This window comes from Saimiri boliviensis, chromosome 1 (genome assembly GCF_048565385.1).
Source record: "Saimiri boliviensis isolate mSaiBol1 chromosome 1, mSaiBol1.pri, whole genome shotgun sequence".
Lineage (NCBI taxonomy): Eukaryota > Metazoa > Chordata > Mammalia > Primates > Cebidae > Saimiri > Saimiri boliviensis.
In genome coordinates this window covers 68,608,488-68,628,260 of record NC_133449.1, presented here as the reverse complement: position 1 = coordinate 68,628,260, position 19,773 = coordinate 68,608,488, and the positions used below count along the sequence as shown (strand labels likewise).

The following is a 19,773-nucleotide window of genomic DNA, read 5'->3' as shown; positions in this document are numbered from 1 at the left end:
CCTGGGAAGCTGAGGCTGTAGTGAACAATGATCATGCCACTGCACTCCAGCTTGGGTGACAGAGCAGGTCACTGTCTCAAAAAAAAAAAAAAGACACATGACTAAATTTTTTTTTTAAGTGGAAAAGATATAAATAGAAAATTTACTGACAAGAAAAGTAAATGGCCAATAAACATATGAAACTCTTCACACTCAGTATTAATCAAGAAAATGCAATTAAAACAAGATACCAGCCAGGCATGGTGGCTCACACTTATAATCCCAACACTTTGAGAGGCCGAGGCAGGTGGATCATGCGGTCAGGAGTTTGAGACCAGCCTGGTCAAGACAGTGAAACCCCACCTCTACTGAAAATACAAACTTAGCTGGGTGTATTGGCGGGCACCTGTAATCCCAGCTACTTGAGAGGCTGAGGCAGGAGAATGGCTTGAACCCGGGAGACAGAGGTTGCGGTGAGCCGAGATCTCACTATTACACTCCAGCCTGGGACAAGAGCAAAACTCCAACTCAAAAAAAAAAAAAAAAAAAGGACCATTTTATACCCAACATACAGGTAAAAAGTAATAATAGTAATAATAAGAGACACTAAATGATGACAAACATGTAAGAAAGTTGAAATTCTTAAAATATACTGCTAATTGCACCACTGCACTCCTGGGCAACAAGTACAAAACTCCATCTCAAAAAAAAAACAAGAAAAAAAAAAAAAAAAAAACAAGATACTATTTTATACCCAACATACTGGGTTAAAAAAATAAGAGACATTAAATGATGACAAAGATATAAAAAAGTTGAAATTCTTCAATATACTGCTAATATGCATTTAATTAGACCAACTTATGATACAGCAATTCCACATCTAGGAACATCATCTAAAGAAGCTCTTGGCCAGGCACAATGACTCACGCCTGTAATCCCAAAACTTTGGAAGGCCAAGGGGAGTAAATCACTTGAGGTCAGGAGTTTGAGACCAGCCTGGCCAACATGGCAAAACCCTGTCTCTACTAAAAATACAAAAGTTAGCTGGGCGTGGTGGTGCACACCTGTAATCCCAGCAACTCAGGAGGATGAGGGAGAATCTTGAACCTGGGAGACAGAGGTTCCAGTGAGCTGAGATGGTGCCCTGCACTCCAGCCTGGATAACAGAGTGAGTCTGTCTCAAAAATAAATAAAAATAAAATAAATAAAGAAACAAAGAAGCTCTCCACATATTCACAAGCCGACTTGTATAAGGATGCCCACTACAGCAATGTTTACAATAAAAGGTAGTACAAAACTTCACTTGAACAAAAAGGAACAAATTAACTATATCTTATTCATCTAATGAAATACTATCCAGCATGTAAAATGAGTAAACTAGAACTATATTTTTTGAAATGGATATATTTTAAAGATATTATACTTGGTAAAAACAGCAAGCTGCAGTACAACACAAGATATTTAAGGTTGGGCACAGTGGTTCACGCCTGTAATCCCAGCATTTTGAAAGGTCAAGGTAGGCAGATCACCTGAGGTCAGGAGTTCAAGACCAGCTTGGCAAACATGATGAAATCTGACCTCTACTAAAAATACAAAAATTAGCTGGGTGTGGTAATGCACGCCTGTAATCTCAGCTACTTGGGAGGCTGAGGCATGAGAAACATTTGAACCTGGGAGGCGGAGGTTGCAGTGTGCCGACCTCACATCACTGCACTCCAGCCTGGGTGACAGAGTGAGAGTCTGTCTTAAAAAAAAAAAAAGATATTTAAAACTTAAGAACAAAAACTAATACTATCTATTCCCTGCAGAGACTTACATGTATAATAAAAGTATAAAAACAAACCAAGTTTACACACATCTCTGAAAGTGGAAAGGGAGAAGGGATGAGGGTGTAGCGGTTTTAGCTGTTTCTTATTTACTTTATGCTCTAGAATCTAACACCATATGTTTAATATTTTATTTAAAATGAGTCTAAAGCAACTGTGGCAAAAGATAATATTTGTTTTGTTTTTCCTAAAAGCCCATTCAGTAACTTAATTAACATTTGTCAAATATGAGTGAAGGGCATATTGGTGAGCATGATATTATTTTCTGCATGTTTGAAAATTTTTATAATTGAAAATTTTGGTTTTATATAATAATGCCAATTTATATACAAGTTTTCAAAATGATATATAAATTCCCAGAACTAAACTTATTAAATGATAGACATCTATATTCATATGACTTCTAAAATAAAGGTAAATGTGAAAATAGAAAAGTCTAAAAAAAAGACAGATATTAATTACTCAATACAACATGTTACCTGCTTCTCCTGAAGGTGTTTCCTCAGTAACTAGCGGTAAGCCAGATGCAAAGAAGTCCATAATTGTTGCATAAATATCTGGTTTGAGTAAATTCCAGTCTAATTCTTCATTTTCCTATAAACATTTAAAGGAAAATGCTATATTTTCAGGCAAGGGCAAAGACCCATACAGAACACTACCTTATACCTCTTAAGAATCTTTTCCTGGCCAGGTGTGACAGCTCATGCCTGTAATCCCAAAGCTGAGGCAAGAGGATTGCTCGAGTCCAGGAGTTCGAAACTAGCCTTGGCAACATAGTGAGACTTCATCTCTTTTTATATTTTTAAAAATAATATATAATTAGAAAGGAAGAAAGAAAAAAAGAGAAAAGAAACAGAAAAAAGGAAAGGAGGAAGGAAGGCAAACAGGCAGGCAAAGTGAAGGAGAAGGGAAAAGGGAAAGGGAAAAGAGGAAAAAAGAAAAGAATAGACATACTATACCTATGCAATGGCCACCATTTCTGAAGAATACATATTAGCTCCACATCTTTTTTTTTGGGGGGACGGAGTTTCGCTCTTTTTTTTTTTTTTTTTTTTTTTTTAAAGAATAAAGAAGAGGAAGAAAGAGAAAGAGGAAGAAGGAGAGAAGATGGGGGTATTGCTTTATTGCCCGAGCTAGAATGCAGTCTAAATATGGGTATGCCTATAATTGTCCTTAATAATGGAGACATGAAAGAAAATGAGGGAAGAGAATAGCAAACAAGGAGCCAACCAAGATTTCTTTTAAACTTCTAAGTTGATATGATGTGGTACTGATAAGAGTGTATATTTTCTATATTTAAAGTGCAGAGTTCTATAAATGTTAATTACATTTACTTGTTCCAGATCTGAGTTCAAGTCCTGAATATCATTGTTAATTTTCTGTCTCATTGATCTGTCTAATATTAATGTTGAAGTCTCCCACTATTATTATGTGGGAGTCTAAGTCTCTTTATAAGTCTTGTATGTCTGCGTATTCCTGTATTGGGTGCGTATATATTTAGGATCTTTAGCTCTTCTTGTTGTTGCATTGATCCTTTTATCATTATATAATGTCCTTCTTTGCTTCTTTTGATCTTTGTTGCTTAATTGTAACTTCTGCTTTTTATTTATTTATTTTAGCTCTCTGTTTGGTTGGTAAATCTTTCTCCATCCCTTGTTTGGAGTCTTTGTGTATCCTCGAATGTGAGATGGATCTGGATGCAGCATACTGATGGGTTTTAGTTTTTTATTCAAATTGCCTGTCTTTGGATTGGGGGATTTAGTCAATTTAAATTTAGAATTAATAATAAGATATGTGAGTTTAATACTGCCATTAGCTGGCTATTTTGTCCATTAGTTGATGTAAATTCTTCATTATATTGATGCTCTTTTTGATAATTTTTTTAGAAAGGCTGATACTGTTTGTTCCTTTCATATGTGTAGTGGTTCTTTCAGAAGCTCTTGTAAAGCAGGCCTGGTGGTGATGAAATCTCTGAGTGCTTGCTTATTCACAAAAAACTTTATTTTTCCTTCACATGTAAAGCTTAGTTTGGCTGGATGTGAAATTCTGGGTTGAAAGTTCTTTTCTTTAAGGATGTTGAATATTGGCCCCCACTCTCTTCTGGCTTGTAGGGTTTCTGCTGAGAGATCTGCTGTAAGTCTGATAGGCTTCCCTTTGTGGGTAACCTGACCTTTCTCTCTGGCTGCCCTTAGTATTTTCTCCTTCATTTCAACCCTGGTGAATCTGACGATTATGTGCCTTGGAGTTGCTCTTCTTGAGGAATATCTCTGTGGTGTTCTCTGTATTACCTGGAGTTGAATATTATCCTGCCTTACTAGGCTGGGAAAATTTTCCTGAATAATGTCCTGAAGCGTATTTTCCAGCTTGGATTCATTCTCTTCGTCACATTCAGGTACACCTATCAAGCGTAGATTAGGTCTTTTCACATAGTCCCATATTTCTTGGAGACTTTGCTCGTTCCTTTGTATCCTTTTTTCTCTAATCTTGTCTTCTTGTTTTATTTCATTGAGTTGGTCTTGGACCTCTGATATCCTTTCTTCTGCTTGATCAATTCGGCTGTTAAAACTTGTGCATACTTCACAAAGTTCTCCTATTGTGTTTTTCAGCTCCATCAATTCACTTATATTCCTCTCTAAATTGTGTATTCTTGTTAACATTTCGTCAAATCTTTTTTCAAAGTTCTTAGTTGCTTTAGATTGGGTTAAAACAAGTTCTTTTAATTCACAGAAGTTTCTCATTATCCACATTTTGAAGCCTGCTTCTGTAATTGGAACACACTCGTTCTCCATCAAGCCTTGTTCCGTTGCTGATGAGGAACTGTGATCCCCCGCTGAGGGAGAGGCCTTCTGATCTTGGGCATTCTCAGCCTTTTTTGGCCGTTTTCCTCCCTTCGTTATAAATTTATCCATCTGTGGTCTTTGAATTCACCGTCTTTGTAATTAGGTTTCTGAGTGGACGTCCAGCTTACTGATTCTCAGCGCCGAAATCTGAGCAACCCACTGCACCGACCAAATCAGCGGCGTTAAGATTAATGGTGCAGGCCGGGCGTGGTGGCTCAAGCCTGTAATCCCAGCACTTTGGGAGGCCGAGGCGGGTGGATCACGAGGTCGAGAGATCGAGACCATCCTGGTCAACACGGTGAAACCCCGTCTCTACTAAAAATACAAAAAATTAGCTGGGCATGGTGGCACGTGCCTGTAATCCCAGCTACTCAGGAGGCTGAGGCAGGAGAATTGCCTGAACCCAGGAGGCGGAGGTTGCGGTGAGCCGAGATCGCGCCATTGCACTCCAGCCTGGGTAACAAGAGCGAAACTCCGTCTCAAAAAAAAAAAAAAAAAAAAAGATTAATGGTGCTTTTCCGACTCTGCACCAAGAACTGTCGCTCCAAGGCGCCGGCAAAACCGCCTCGCTGGTCACAAGAGTCGCGCTGGCGACCCGTGGGGCTCCTCCGCTGGGAATCTCCTGGTACATGAGCAACAAGAATTCATGTGAAGGCATGGCGTCCTCTCATTCTTTGCGCTTTCAGTGGGAGCTACAATCCCGAGCTGTTAGTGATCAGCCATCTTGGATCTGTGTTGTTCCGGAGTTTCGCTCTTGTTACCCAGGCTGGAGGGCAATGGCACAATCTCGGCTCACCACAACCTCCGCCTCCTAGGTTCAGGCAATTCTCCTGCCTCAGCCTCCTGAGTAGCTGGGATTACAGGCACACGCCACCACGCCCAGCTAATGTTTTGTATTTTTAGTAGAGACGGGGTTTCACCATGTTGACCAGGATGGTCTCCATCTCTTGACTTCATGATCCACCCGCCTCGGCCTCCCAAAGTGCTGGGATTACAGGCGTGAGCCACCGCGCCCGGCCTAGCTCCACATCTTAAAGTGTGCTGTTTAACTGACTTTTAGAAGATAAAATCTTAAACATCCTCCATTCATTCATTAATTTATTCACTTATCAAACTTTCATTGCGTTGTATGTACTATGTATAGGGGATGATTTAAATGATTAAAAGACTTTTTTTGTGATGTGAAGACAAAATATTAAATGGATTTTCTGTCTTTTAAGAAGATGATAAAAGAGATTCCCATTCTTTTTTTAAAAAAAAATAGGATGTAACTGCTTGACCAAGTGGTATACAGGACAGCCTACAACTGTTCAAAAATTTACTTACCTATACTACTTAAAGGGTATGAAAGAAATTCGGCCAGGCATGGTTGCTCACGCCTGTAATCCCAGTGCTTTGGGAGGCCAAAGCAGGTGGATCATCTGAGGTCAGGAGTTCGAGACGAAACTGGCCAACATGGTGAAACCCTGTCTCTTACTAATAACACAAAAATTAGCCAGGCGTGGTGGTACAGGCTTGTGATTCCAGTTGCTTGGGAGACTGAGGAAGAATTGCTTGAACCTGGGAGGCGGAGGTTGCAGTGAGCCGAGATCGTGCCACTGCATTCCAGCCTGGGTGAGAAGAGCGAAACTCTGCCGCCAAAAAAAAAAAAAAAAATGAACAAACAAAAAAAAGAAATTCAGTGATATAACTGTAGAATCAATGTTATTCTGCTGGAGGACCTGTGAACTAGCAAGAAGACTGGTCTCTTAAAGAAGGATTCCGTAACTGTTCAGTATACCTGGCCGATTAGTTGTTTCCATGAATAAAAAGATGAAATTATTAAATACCTAAATAGTACTAATATCTACAAAGAGAAAGGCAACATGTTTTGTTCTAGTTTTTCAGTTTTTAATTTTATTTTTTAACTTTTTACGTTAAAAAAAATTTTTTTTAGAGACAGGGTCTGGTTCTGTCACCCAGGCTGGAATGCAGCAGCACAATCATAGCTCACTGCAGCCTAGACCTCTGAGGGTAAAGTGATCCTCCCACCTCAGCCTGGATAATCATTTTTATGTTTTTTGTTTTGTTTTTTTTTTTATAAAGATGGTATCTCACTATGCTTTGCAGGTTGATATCGAACTCCTGGCCTCAAGTGATCCTACTACCTCAGCCTCCCAAAGTGCTGGGATTTCAGGTGTGAGCCATAGCACTCAGCCTGTTCTAGTTTTTCAAAGGGAGGTTCTATAGGAGGAAAAAATATTAGATGCAGTCTCTTTAGACTCTTAGGATCCTGTTAGCTAGAATCTATACTTAAATACTATTAAAAATTGAGGCTTGGCATAGTGGCTCACAACTGTAATCCCAGCACTTTGGGAGGCCAAGGCAGGAGGATTGCTTGAGCCCAGGAGTTTCAGACCAGGCTAGGCAACATAACAAGACCCTATCTCTACAAAAAAATTTAAAATGTGCTGGACATGGTAATATCCTACAGTCCTGCCTACTAGAAGGCTGAAGAGAAGGACTGCTTGAGCCCAGGAGGTTGAGGCTGCAGTATGTCATGTTCATGCCACTGCAGTCCAGTATGGGCAAAAGAGGAAGATCCTGTCTCAGAAAAAAAAAAAAAAGAATTGAGCCAACATAGATAAAAGAAACTATTTTAATTCATGGATTAAGAACCAATTTAGAGGCTGAGTGCAGTGGATTACCACACATTTGTAATCCCAGTATTTTGGAAGGCCGAAAAAGGTGGATTACTTAAGGTCAGGAGTTCAAGACAAGCCTGGCCAACGTGGTAAAACCCTGTCTCTACTAAAAATACAAAAATTAGCTGGGTGTGGTGGCACATGCCTGTAATCCCAGCTACTCAGAAGGCTGAGGCAGGAGAATCACTTGAACTCAGGAGGCTGGGGTTGCAGTGAGCTGAGATGGCTCCACTGCCATCCAGGCTGGACAGCAGAGTGAGACACTGTTTCAGAAAATAATAACAAAATACAAAACACAGAACGAATTTAGAGATAGTACATAAAAGGTGAGATAAACGGGGACTGCTAAGGTTATAAGAGTAAAGGAAAATTAGTGAAATATCTTCGTGATTGGAAACCAAAACTAGTTCCAGGTAATAAATTATTTGGAAAATAAGTAAGAGTGCTACCTCAGATCTTCAGTAAATAGCAGGCTTACTAAATAGGAAAATATTGGTAATAAAAAGAAAAATATTCTCAAGTTGCCTGAATGAGAAAAAAGGAAGCATATAAGCTGCAAATATACATATACATTTAGAAAAAGCAACACAAATGATGCATAAAGAAGTCTAATTACCAACTGGAAATCAGAAATAGAAACAGGTGACTGCTGAAGACATTGACTAAAATGTGACAGTCTATGATGAGAAAGCTTACTGAGAGAAAACAAATCAAATCTAGTATTCCATCTATTAAATACCAACATGGGCCAGGCGTGGTAGCTCACACCTGTAATCCCAAATTTCGGGAGGCCAAGCCAGGAGGATTGCATGACCCCAGGAGTTTAAGACCAGCCTGGACAACATAGAAAGACCCTGTCTCTACAAAAAAAAAAAAAAAAAAAAAAAAACGAAAAAAGAAAAAAGGAAAAAAAAAAATTAGCTGGGCATGGTGGCAAGCACCTGTAGTCCCAGCTACTTGGGAAACTGAGACAGGAGGATCGATTGAGCCTGAGAGTTAGTGGTTGCAGTGACCCATGATTGAACCACTGCCTTCCAACCTGGGAAACAGAGCGAGATCCCATCTATATCTATGGATGGATGGATGGATGGATGAATAGACAGACAGACAGACAGACAGACAGACAGACACACACACACACACACACACACACGCATCAACATATACCCTAACTTGGAATATTATCTATTAATTATGTCATTTTACTTAAGAAAAAACGGTAGAGCCAGAACAATTTCAAATAGGCTACTAAATAATGAAAGTAAGAGAGCTGACAGGTGCAGTGGCTCACGCCTGTAATCCCAGCACTTTGGGAGACCGTGACGGGTAGATCACCGGAGGTCAGGAGCTCGAGACCAACCTGACCAGCATGGCGAAACCCTGTCTCTACTAAACAAAAAAAAGAAAAAAAAAAGAGAGAGAGAGCTAAAAAATGACTTACTTACTAAATCTAATCAAGAAAAATAGGAGGAGGCCAGTGGCCATGCCTGTGATCCCAGCATTCTGGGAGGCCGAGGTGGGTGGATCATGAGGTCAGGAGTTCAAAATCAGCTTGACCAACATGGTGAAACTCTGTCTCTACTAAAAATTACAAAAAAATTAGCTGGGCGTGGTGGCAGATGCCTATAATCTCAGCCACTAAGGAAGCTGAGGCAGGAGAATTGCTTGAACCCAGGAGGTAGAGATTGCAGTGATCCAAGATTATACCACTGCACTCCAGACTTCCAGCCTAGGTGACAAATTGAGACTGTCTCAAAAAAAAAAAGAAAGAAAGAAAGAAAAAGGGAAAAGGAAAAAAAAAAACTCTTTAAGATATAATCATATTTTCATCTATAAAAATTTTTATATAGCATAGGTTATATGTAGAAGAACTAAATAACTTTAAAAAATAAACATATAATTTCCCACTTATAAAATGAATAGCTCTAAGAATTAGATAAAATATGTAAAGCACTAGTGCTTTATCTGACATTGAAAACATTAAATAAATGCTTGTCCTTTTTCCCCTTAAAAAACATGGAAGAAAGAAAACTGAAGAATTGGGGGCTGGGCACAGTGGTTCACACCTGTAATCCCAGCACTCTAGGAGGCCAAGGTGAGCAGATTGTTTGACCGCAGGAATTTGAGACCAGCCTGGGCAACATGGTGAAACCCCAGCTCTACAAAAAACACAAAAATTAGCTGAACGTGGTGGTATGCACATATAGTCCCAGCTACTAGAGAGGCTAATGTGGGAGGACTGCTTGAGCCCAGGAGGCTGAGGCTGCAGTGAGCTGAGATCGTGCCACTGCACTCTGACCTGGGCGACACAGACCGAGACTTTGTCTCTAAGTAAATAAATAACTACAAGAGAATACTGGACTAGATTTAACATGTCACTAACCCAGTAAGTCCACTTTTAAGGACATAAAGAACTCAGACTAATGCTTTCAAATTGCTTAAGGGGAGTTTAATGAATACTTTTGATTTTCACACATTATCAGGCAAGTGATTTAAGTTCAGTGGATATATGTCAAGTAACAGATTTAAAAAGACACACAGTTCAAATTTAAATAGTTTATGTCCCATTAATCTTGAGACATCAAAAATGAACAGCCGTTTCTAACAGATACTGCCTTGACTGTTGAAAAACAGCATATTTCGCTTGATTTTGTGACATTCAGGTGGCAAATGGGTAAGACTCTGTCTCAAAAATAAAAAATAAAAAATAAAGAACAGAAAGAATGGAAATGTTGGAGAGAGGCACTGGACTCAGAAAAAAAACAAAAATTATTTCAAGTCTTATTTTATATAATCCTATGTTTACCTTTGTGACAGTGATGAAATCTGGTCCAAAGAAGACACTTTTTACTCCTTCAATCCTAAATAACTGCCTGCAAATAAAAAAAAAAAAGAGATAATAAAATGCTTGAATATGGAAAAGTTTAAACATACCCAAAAGTACAGAAAAGTGAAAAACTCTCCATATATCCTTTGCTGCTTCAGCAATTATCAACTCATGGCCAATTTTGCTCTATGATGTAGCAATCCCACTCCTAGGTATATATCCAAAAGAAATGAAAACACATGCTCCACCAAGACTTGTACATGAATCTTTATAGCAGCTTCATTTAAAATAGCCACAAAGAAAAGTGAAGCAACTGAATCTTCAGTATGTTCTTACCAGCAGAGCCTTCTTGTGTAATGTAAACTGTGCCATGTTATTACAAAATGTGAACTAAGGAAAAATAAAAAATAAATAAAAGTCACACATACAAAAAATATGGAAATGTCCACCACCTGGTGAATGAATAGACTGCTATATCCATACAATCAATCATTCATTCAACAAATAATTTGACACTGACTAAGTGCCAGGCACTGTACTAAGCACTAAACAGACTATTTCCTTTCTTTTTTTTTTTTTTTTTTTTTCTTTTGAGACAGAATCTCCCTCTGTCACCCAGGCTGGAATGCAGTGGCATGATCTCGGCTCACTGCAACCTCCGCCTCCTGGATTCAAGCCATTCTCCTGCCTCAGCCTCCCAAGTAGCTGGGATTACAAGTATATGCCACCATGCCCAACTAATTTTTATATTTTTAATAGAGACAGGGTTTCACCATGTTGGGCAGGCTGGTCTTGAATGCCTGACCTCAGGTGATCCACCTGCCTCGGCATCCCAAAGTACTGGGATTATAGGTATAAGCTATCACCACCAGCCTTAATAGACTATTTCCAAAAGACTAATTTGAAGAGATTTTGCCAACCAAACATCTGACAGAAATAATCTTTAACTAATCTATAGCTGAAATGGGGCTTTTTTACTTTTATATTTTTTAATACAAAATATGAACTCATTCTTGATGTAAATGTTTCAAATAATAAAGTGTAAATGCCCCTTGACCACCCCTACCCAAATCCTGTTATGTTTCATACATATTCTTCCAGATCTTTTTGTCAGTGCATTTGTTGTTCTGTGGTTTTTGTATTTATATACATAATATCTTACTGGACTCACTGTTGTGCAAGTTGCTTTCTTCACTTGTATGTCTCAGATGTCCTTCTATTACAGTAAATACATCCCTCCACACAGCTTGGGCACATGTGCAAGTAACTTCTAGGGTAGGGTTTTTCAAACCCAGTAGTGAGTTGTAGAATCAAATATGTAGTGACAGGGTTTTATTTAATAAAATAAAACAGAACAACAAAAAGAGATGAAGAAAGGAAATGTAAGAATCTATTACCCATTATACGAGTGAAAAAACAAGTGAAAATTATCCCATCAAACATTTGTATCTCACACATACACACAATGTAAAATATTTTTTACTGTGGCTTATATCAAAAAAGTATGAAAAACAGCCTGTAATTCCAGCACTTTGGAGGGCGAGGACAGATTACTTGAGTTCAGGAGTCTAAGACCACTAGCCTGGGCAACATGATGAGACCTAGTCTCTACAAAAAATACCAAATTTAGCCAGGTGAGGTGGCACATGCTTATAGTCCTAACTACTTGGGAGGCTGAGGGAGGAGAATAGCTTGAACCTAGGAGATGGAGGTTGCAGGGAGCCAAGATCGCACCGTCATACTCCAGCCTGGGTGACAGGAGTGTAACCTTACCTCAAAACATAAATAAAAAGTAAAAAATAAAATATGAAAAATAAATACTCTAAGGTATATTATGAGAACTGATACGTTTAAGTAAAAAAAAGTACTGATTAATTATAAATTTAAAAAACTATTCCAGAGCTTAGCAAATCCCTAGGTTCTTTAAATGAGACATATAAAATGGCTATATGTATAGAAGTAGTTACCTAAGCTCTGTTTTCTGAGTATCCCTGGCAATCAGATTGAGGCTTCAGTTCCCCAAAATTTCAACTGATGCTGAATGACTCTAATATTCCTTATTATTAACCTCTCTATCAGTTAAAAAGAGGTTAATTCCAACAATTTTATCACCTGGCTTTATCATCTCTAACACACAGCAGTCCCCTCTTATCCTCAGGGGTATGTTCCAAGGTCCCCAGTGGATCCCTGAAACCATACACAGCATTGAACCCTGCGACTACTGTTTTTTGCCTATACGTATACACCTATGATAAAGTTTAATTTGTAAATTAGGCACAAAAAGAGATTAACAAGTGATAATAAAATAGAACAATTATAACAATATGCCAGCTATTTTACCGCAAGAGATGGCTACTAAGTGACTAATGGTGCGGCGGGGGCAGGGCAGGAGGGAGGGAGGGATCAGCAGAGGGGAGGACACAGGCAGACGGATCGCGTATATGGCGGCACGGATATACTGGAAAAAGGGATAATTTAGGCCTTGGGGAGGACAGCGAAAGATTTCACCATGCTACTCAGAAAGGCAGCACAATTTAAAACAGATGAATTGTTTATTTCTGAAATTTTCCATTTAATATTTTTACACTATGGCTGATCTTAGGTAACTGAAACCAGGGAAAGTGAAACCACAGATAAGCGGGGAACTACTGGTTTAAACCTGCCTTTATCTGGTAAATTTTAAAACTGTCTCCACTGACTCATTTTCATTCATAGTTCTGAATAGAGTCTTTTATAAATTACTCTATCTTGAAACATCTACAAATTCAACTACCCTTATGCATAAAATAAGCAAGTTCTCATTATTCTTAAAAATCAGATTTTTAAAGATCTGAAATGGAAATTTATCATATTTATCAATTTGATGAATCTTTTTTCTTAAGTAAAAATATGTTTTTATTTATTCATGCAATAGATGTCTCAAATATATCACTTTTCAGGAGAAAGATTTTTTAATATCAACTCTCATTTTTCTTTTTTGCAACAAGGTCTCACTCTGTTGCTCAGGCTGGAATGCAGTGGCACAATCATGGCATCAAAGCTCATTGTTTCCTCAACCTCCTGGGCTTAAGTGATCTTCTCTCCTCAGCCTCCTTAGCAGCTAGCACTACAGACACATACCACCACACTCAGCTAATTTTTGTCTATTTTTTATATATAGGGTTACACCATGCTGCCCAGGCCAGTCTCAAACTCCTGGGCTCAAGTGATCCTCAGCCTCCTCAACATTTTGGGGGTTTTTTGAAACAGGGTCTCACTCTGTTGCCCAGGCTGGAGCACAGTGGCACTATCATGGCTTACTGCAGCCTCAACCTCCCAGGCTCAAGCAATTCTCCCATCTCAGTCTCCTGAGTAGCTAAGATCAGAGGTGCACACCACCACACCCAGCTAAATTTGTGTGTGGGTATGTGGGTGTGGTAGGGATGGGTGTGTGTGTGTGTGTGTGTGTGTGTGTGTGTTAGAGATGGGTGTATGGGGGGGTGTATGTGTGGTGTGTGTGATAGAGACTGGGTCTCTGTGTTGTGCAGGCTGGTCTCAAACTCCTGGACTCAAGCAATCCTCCCACTTTGGCCTCTCAAAGTGTTAGGATTACTGGCGTGAGCCACTGCAACAGGCATTTTTTTTTTTTAATCTCTTATCTGAAAAGAAAAAAAATTAGTCTCTACACTTAATAAAAAAAATACAGTACACATAGAAAGGCAACAGTTAAATAAGGTTGTCTTAATGCCAATGTCAGTTATTTATGTTTCTTGGTAAAAGCAAATGAAAACAGTAATATACCTAGCCAGAGGGGAGCGAAATGCTGCAGCTGGGGTGGGAAAATCCATGGTCCTTGTCTCAAGAACTGGTTTTCCTGGTATAAACTTTAAGCTGTTGGGATTTGGGGTATCTTGTGTTTGAATAAACATGTATCTTACTAAAAAAGAAAAAGGAGAAAATGTTATTCTAGAAAAAATAGTTAACAAGTTTATGAAGTATGAAGTGCTCATTTTCAGAGAACCAGAAGAAATAAGAAAAACTGGGGGAAAACCCAGGACTTTATTGTTCTGACAAAGCATTTATAAAGATAACAAAGACATATATCACTATATTTAAGTGCATACAGTTGTCTATTAATACTCTGGGTTTTTTGTTGCTGTTGTTGTTTTAGACAAGGTCTTGCTCTGTTGCTCAGGCTGGAGTACAGTGGCACAATCACAGTTTACTACAACCACAAATTCCTGGGCTCAAGCAATCCTCCTATTTAAGCTGAATAAATAGCTGGGACTTCAGGTGTGCACCATCACACCTGAAGTCCCAGCTATTTATTCAGCTTAAATCATGCCTAGTTAATTTTTGTGTTTGTTTTTTTTTTTGTTTGTTTGTTTGTTTTGTAGAGACAGAGTCTCACTATGTTGCCCAGGCTGGTCTCAAATTCCTGGACTCAAATGATCCTCCCACCTCACACTATGAAAGTGCTGAGATTAGAATGTGAACACTGTGCCCAGCCAATACTCTGATTATTTAAATAGTTGTGTTATGAAACAGATTCCAGAAATAGTCTATACTTAAGTCTTACATATATTCATAATTCAGGAGTCCTATATATATTCTATTTGGTGACTTCATACCAATGGCTATCATAATCATAGATCGCTTATTGCTATGATATTAATACAGTAAAATGTTACATTCTCTTTCCAAAGTGCCATCATTGTTTTAAAGACAATAAAGTTAGCAGTTTATAATAATAGTAATAATAAGTATTTATTGTGTGCTTATTGTGTGCCAAATATAGCGCCAAAGGCTTTTTTAAAAAAATTTTTTTGTAGAGGTGGAGTCTCCCAATGTTGCTCAGGCTAGTCTCAAACTCCTGGCAGCACGTGATCCCCCACCTTGGCCTCCCAAAGTAAAGTGCTGGGATTACAGGTGTAAGTCATCATATCCAGCTCTGGGGCCAAGTGCTTTATTTATTTTTAATTAGTTAATTTTTTTTTTTTTTTTTAGACAGAGTTTCGCTCTTTGCCCAGGCTGGAGTAAAGTTGCATGATCTTGGCTCACTGCAACCTCCGCCTCTCAGGTTCAAGAGATTTTCCTGCCTCAGCCCCTAGAGTAGCATGGATTATAGGCATGCACCACCACATCTGGCTAATTTTTGTATTTTTAATAGAGATGAGGTTTCCCCATGTTGGCCCAGCTGATCTCCAACTTCTCACCTCAGGTGATCCACCCACCTCAGCCTCCCAAAGTGCTGGGATTACAGGTGTGAGCCACCATGCTCAGCCTAATTTTTTTTAACTGGATTTCACCATGTTGCCCAGGCTGGTCTCAAACTCCTGGCCTTGAGTGATCTACCTACTTCAGCCTCCCAAAGTGTTGGGATTATAGGCAGGAGCCATAGTGGCCTGGCTCAAGTGCTTTAAATGTATGTATGCATTTAACAACCCTATAAAGAGGAAACTCTTATTGCCATTTTACAAATGAAGACACTAAAGCTAAGAAATATTAATTAAGTTGCTTAATGATACAGTAAGTAACATAACAAAATATAAGCACAAATCTATACAATTTACTTCCTGGAATATTTAAAAGATACCTTTTTTTTTTTTTTATGAGACAAGGTCTCACACTGTTACCCAAGCTAAAGTGCAGTGGCACAGTCTCAGCTTACTACAACCTCCGCCTTCTGGGTTCAAGCCATTCTCATGCCTCAGCCTCCCGAGCGGCTGGAACTACAGGTGTGCACCACCACACCCAGCTAATTTTTGTATTTTTTGTAGAAGACTGGGTTTTGCAATGTTGGCCAGGCTGGTCTCAAACTCCTGGCCTCAAGCAATCCGCCTCCCTTGGTCTCCCAAAGTGCTGGGATTAAAGGAATGAGACACTGTGCCTGTCCTAAAAGATATTAGAGACTCTTTCTTTTTTTGAGACAAGTCTTGCTCTGTTGCTCAGGCTGGAGTGCAGTGGTGTGATCTCAGCTCACTGCAATGTGTGCCTTCCGAGTTCAAGCAATTCTCCCATCTCAGCCTCCTGAGTAGCTGAGATTACAGGCACGTGCCACCATAACCAGCTAATGTTTGTTTGTTTGTTTTGACAGAGTCTTAGTCTGTCACCAGGCTGGAGTGCAGTGGCACTATCTCAGCTCACTGCAACCTCCACCTCCCAAGTTCAAGCGATTTTCCTGCTTTAGCCTCCCAAGTAGCTGGGACTACAGGCACGCGCCACCACGCCCGGCTATGTTTTGTATTTTTAGTAGAGACGGGTTTTCACCATGTTGGCCAGGCTGGTCTCCATCGCTTGACCTCAGGTGATCCACTCACCTTGGCCTCCCAAAGTGCTGGGATTACAGTCATGAGTCACTGCACCTGGCCAACTCTTTTCTTATGTTTTTTTCTAGGACCATGTTTAGATTGAGAATGAATTCACTACAGCAATAAAGATACAACAGAATCCTTAATTTCCTATTTTGCTATTATGACAACAGCTTGCAGGAAAATAAATAAAAATACAGCATTGGTGTTTTAATAGTTTTAAAACTATTAAACAGAACTAATTATTCATTATGGAAAATGAACCTTCTGGCCAGGCGCAGTGGCTCACGCCAGTAATCCCAGCACTTTGGGAGGCCAAGCAGCTGGATCAGCTGAGGTCAGGAGTTCCAGACGAGTCTGGCCAACACAGTGAAACCCCCTCTCTAATAAAAAAATACAAAAATTAGCTGGAAGTGGTGGCACGTGACTGTAATCCCAGCTACTCAGGAGGCTGAGGTAGGAGAATTGCATGAACTTGGGAGTCGGAGGTTGCAGTGAGCGGAGATCTCATCATTGCACTCCAGCATGGGCAACAGAGATTCTGTCTCAAAAAAAGAAAAGAGAAGAGAAAAGGAATCTTCTGTCAGGTGCATGGTGGATCACACCTGTAATCCCAGCACTTTGAGAGGCTGAGGCTGGTGGATCATCTGAGATCAGGAGTTCGAAACCAGCCTGGCCAACATGATGAAACCCTGTCTCTACTAAAAATACAAAATTAACTGAGCATGGTGGCAGGTGTCTGTAATCCCAGCTACTTGGGAGGATGAGGCAGAAGAGTCACCTGAACCTGGGAGGAGGAGGTTGCAGTTAATTGAGATCGCAGCATTGCACTCCAGCCTGGGCAAAAACAGCGAAACTTTCTCAAAAAAAAAAAAAAAAAGGCCAGGCATTATGGCTCACACCTGTAATTCCAGCACTTTGGGAGCCTGAGGTAGGTGGATCACGAGGTCAGGAGTTTGAGACCAGCCTAGTTAACAAGGTGAAACCCTGTCTCTACTAAAAATACAAACATTAGCTGGGTGTGGTAGCGTGCGTCTGTAGTCCCAGCTACTCAGGCAGCTGAGGCAGGGGAATCACTTGAACCCAGGAGACAGAGGTTGCAGTGAGCCAAGAGTGTGCCACTGCACTCTAGCCTGGGGAAACAAGTGAGATTCAGTTAAAAAAAAAAAAAAAAAAAAAAAAAAGCAGTGGCTCACTCCATAATGCCAGCATTTTGGGAGGCCAAGGCAGGCAGGGATCACCTGAGGTCAGACATTCATTACCAGCCTGATCCACATGATAAAACCCTGTCTCTACTAAAAATACAAACATTAGTTGGGCATGGTGGCAGGCACCTGTAATCCCAGCTACTCAGGAGACTAAGGCAGGAGAATCGCCCCAGATCACATCATTGTATTGCAGCCTGGGTGACCCAGAGCAAGACTCTATCTCAAAAAAAAGAAAATGAACCATCTGAGTAAGAAGAAATCCTCCATCTTACAGGAGTATATTTAAATAGATTGACAATAGGATATAATAGTTAAAATTTAGTCAATGCCTGGCCAGGCACAGTGGCTCATGCCTGTAATTCCAGCACTTTGGGAGGCTGAGGCGGGCGGATCACCTGAGGTCAGGAGTTCAAAACCAGCCTGGTCAACATAGTGAAACCCTGTCTCCAGTAAAAATACAAAAATTACCAGGCCAGGCATGGTAATATGCACCTGTAATCCCTGCTACCCAGGAGACTGAGGCAGGAGAACTGCTTGAACCAAGGAGACAGAGTTTGCAGTGAGCTGAGATCGAGCCACCACGCACTCCAGCCTGAGCAACAGAGCGAGACTCTGTCTCAAAAAAAAAAAAAAAAAAAAAAAATTACTCAGTGCCTATCACGTGCTGGGCAGGGTGCTAAGCACTTTACATGTATTAGTTCATTTAATCCTTATATCCTCTCAACAAGATACTGTTTTTATCTTATTTTATAATAAGGAAACTAAAGGTCACTAAGCTACTAAGTGACAGAGCCAGGATTCAAAGCTGGACAATTTTCTAGGTGCTGACTCTTTTAGCCACTGTACATATTGCTAATCCTTATCTAGCACTGCCAAGCGAAATAGGAAAACACATTTAAAATCAGTCTTTCTGTTCTAATTTTCATATTGCCTATTTTAGGAGAGAGAATACCAAAAAGCAACAGTTTTATTTTAAATTTGAAAGATTAAATTTGGAAAAACATATGGTTGGTACAAAAATGCTTTTCTTAGCCATCAGGGAAAAGGTTCTAATTTGACAACTGAGAGTCATTTTTGCACTTTGCCATGCAATTCTAGCTAGCTGATATGAAACCATTTCGTGGATAAAGAAAAAATTGAAAGTGAACTCCCATACATTTTGCTTAAGTCACTGTCCTAATCAGACACCAGGCAAATCCTAAAAAATGAAAAAAATAACCTCAATGTCCAAGCATTTCCTTTAAAATATGTATATTTCCAGCAAGATATTCTTCTGAAAACTTGTGTTACAAGGGAATGATTTTTCAATGACACATTAAAGAAAGGGCTGCCAACCCTTTCTGTAAATAATCTAACTCTGGTTCTGAATCAATCATTTATTGCGGCTTGTATTAATAATTTATTGCTAACCAAAATCTGCACACAGTACTCTACCAGTATTTGAAGAATTAAATCTGACTTTGGCTGGGTACATCAGTTCACATCTATAATCCCAGCACTCTGGGAGGCCAAGGCAGAAAGATCACTTGAGGTCAAAAGTTCGAGACCAGTCTGGGAAACAGAGATCCTGTCTCTACAGAAAAATACAAAAATTGGTCAGTTGCAGTGGCATGTGTCTATAATGCCAGCTATATGGGAGGATGAGGCAAGAGGATTGCTTGACCCAGGAAGTAGAGGATGCAGTGAGCCAAGACACACACACAAAAAATCTGGCTTTATTCTACTCAATCAATTTGAGAAAAACTATACCTGCAGAAAGAAAAACTTTTAGAAATCCTTGTGGGTAAAAACTACAAATGCAAAAAAAGAAAAGAAAAAGTCAAGCGCTTGTACTCTATACTGTCTAAAGTAGAAAGTATGAAAATGAATGACATCACCACAGAACTTATTACTTTTCACAATAAATAAAGCTATTACTAAAAAACTAATTTGAGGCTGGGCACGGTGGCTCAGGCCTGTAATCCCAGCACTTTCGATGGCTGAACCAGGCAGGTTACTTGAGCTCTGGAGTTGGAGACCAGCCTAGGTAATGTAGTAAAACCTCATCTCTACAAAAAATACAAAAATTAGCTGTGTGTGATGGTTCACACCTGTAGTCCCAGCTACTGGGGAGGCTGAG

General features: G+C 39.6%; 1 protein-coding gene across 6 annotated transcripts in view; it reads right to left on the bottom strand.

Moving 5' to 3' along the window:
• NFU1 (NFU1 iron-sulfur cluster scaffold) overlaps positions 1–19,773 on the bottom strand; it is a 47,229-nt gene that overhangs the window by 20,238 nt on the left and 7,218 nt on the right. For 3 of the 6 annotated variants that reach the window (XM_010333508.3, XM_074398749.1, XM_010333509.2), the window contains exons 3-6: positions 13,937–14,072; positions 10,493–10,546; positions 10,136–10,202; positions 2,285–2,399 (exon numbers count right to left, since the gene is read on the bottom strand). In XM_010333508.3, coding sequence (XP_010331810.1) covers positions 2,285–2,399; positions 10,136–10,202; positions 10,493–10,546; positions 13,937–14,072 — 372 coding nt within the window. The remainder of the gene's footprint in view (positions 1–2,284; positions 2,400–10,135; positions 10,203–10,492; positions 10,547–13,936; positions 14,073–19,773) is intronic. The other 3 variants (XM_074398758.1, XM_010333510.3, XM_003922661.4) reach the window with 2 other exon arrangements.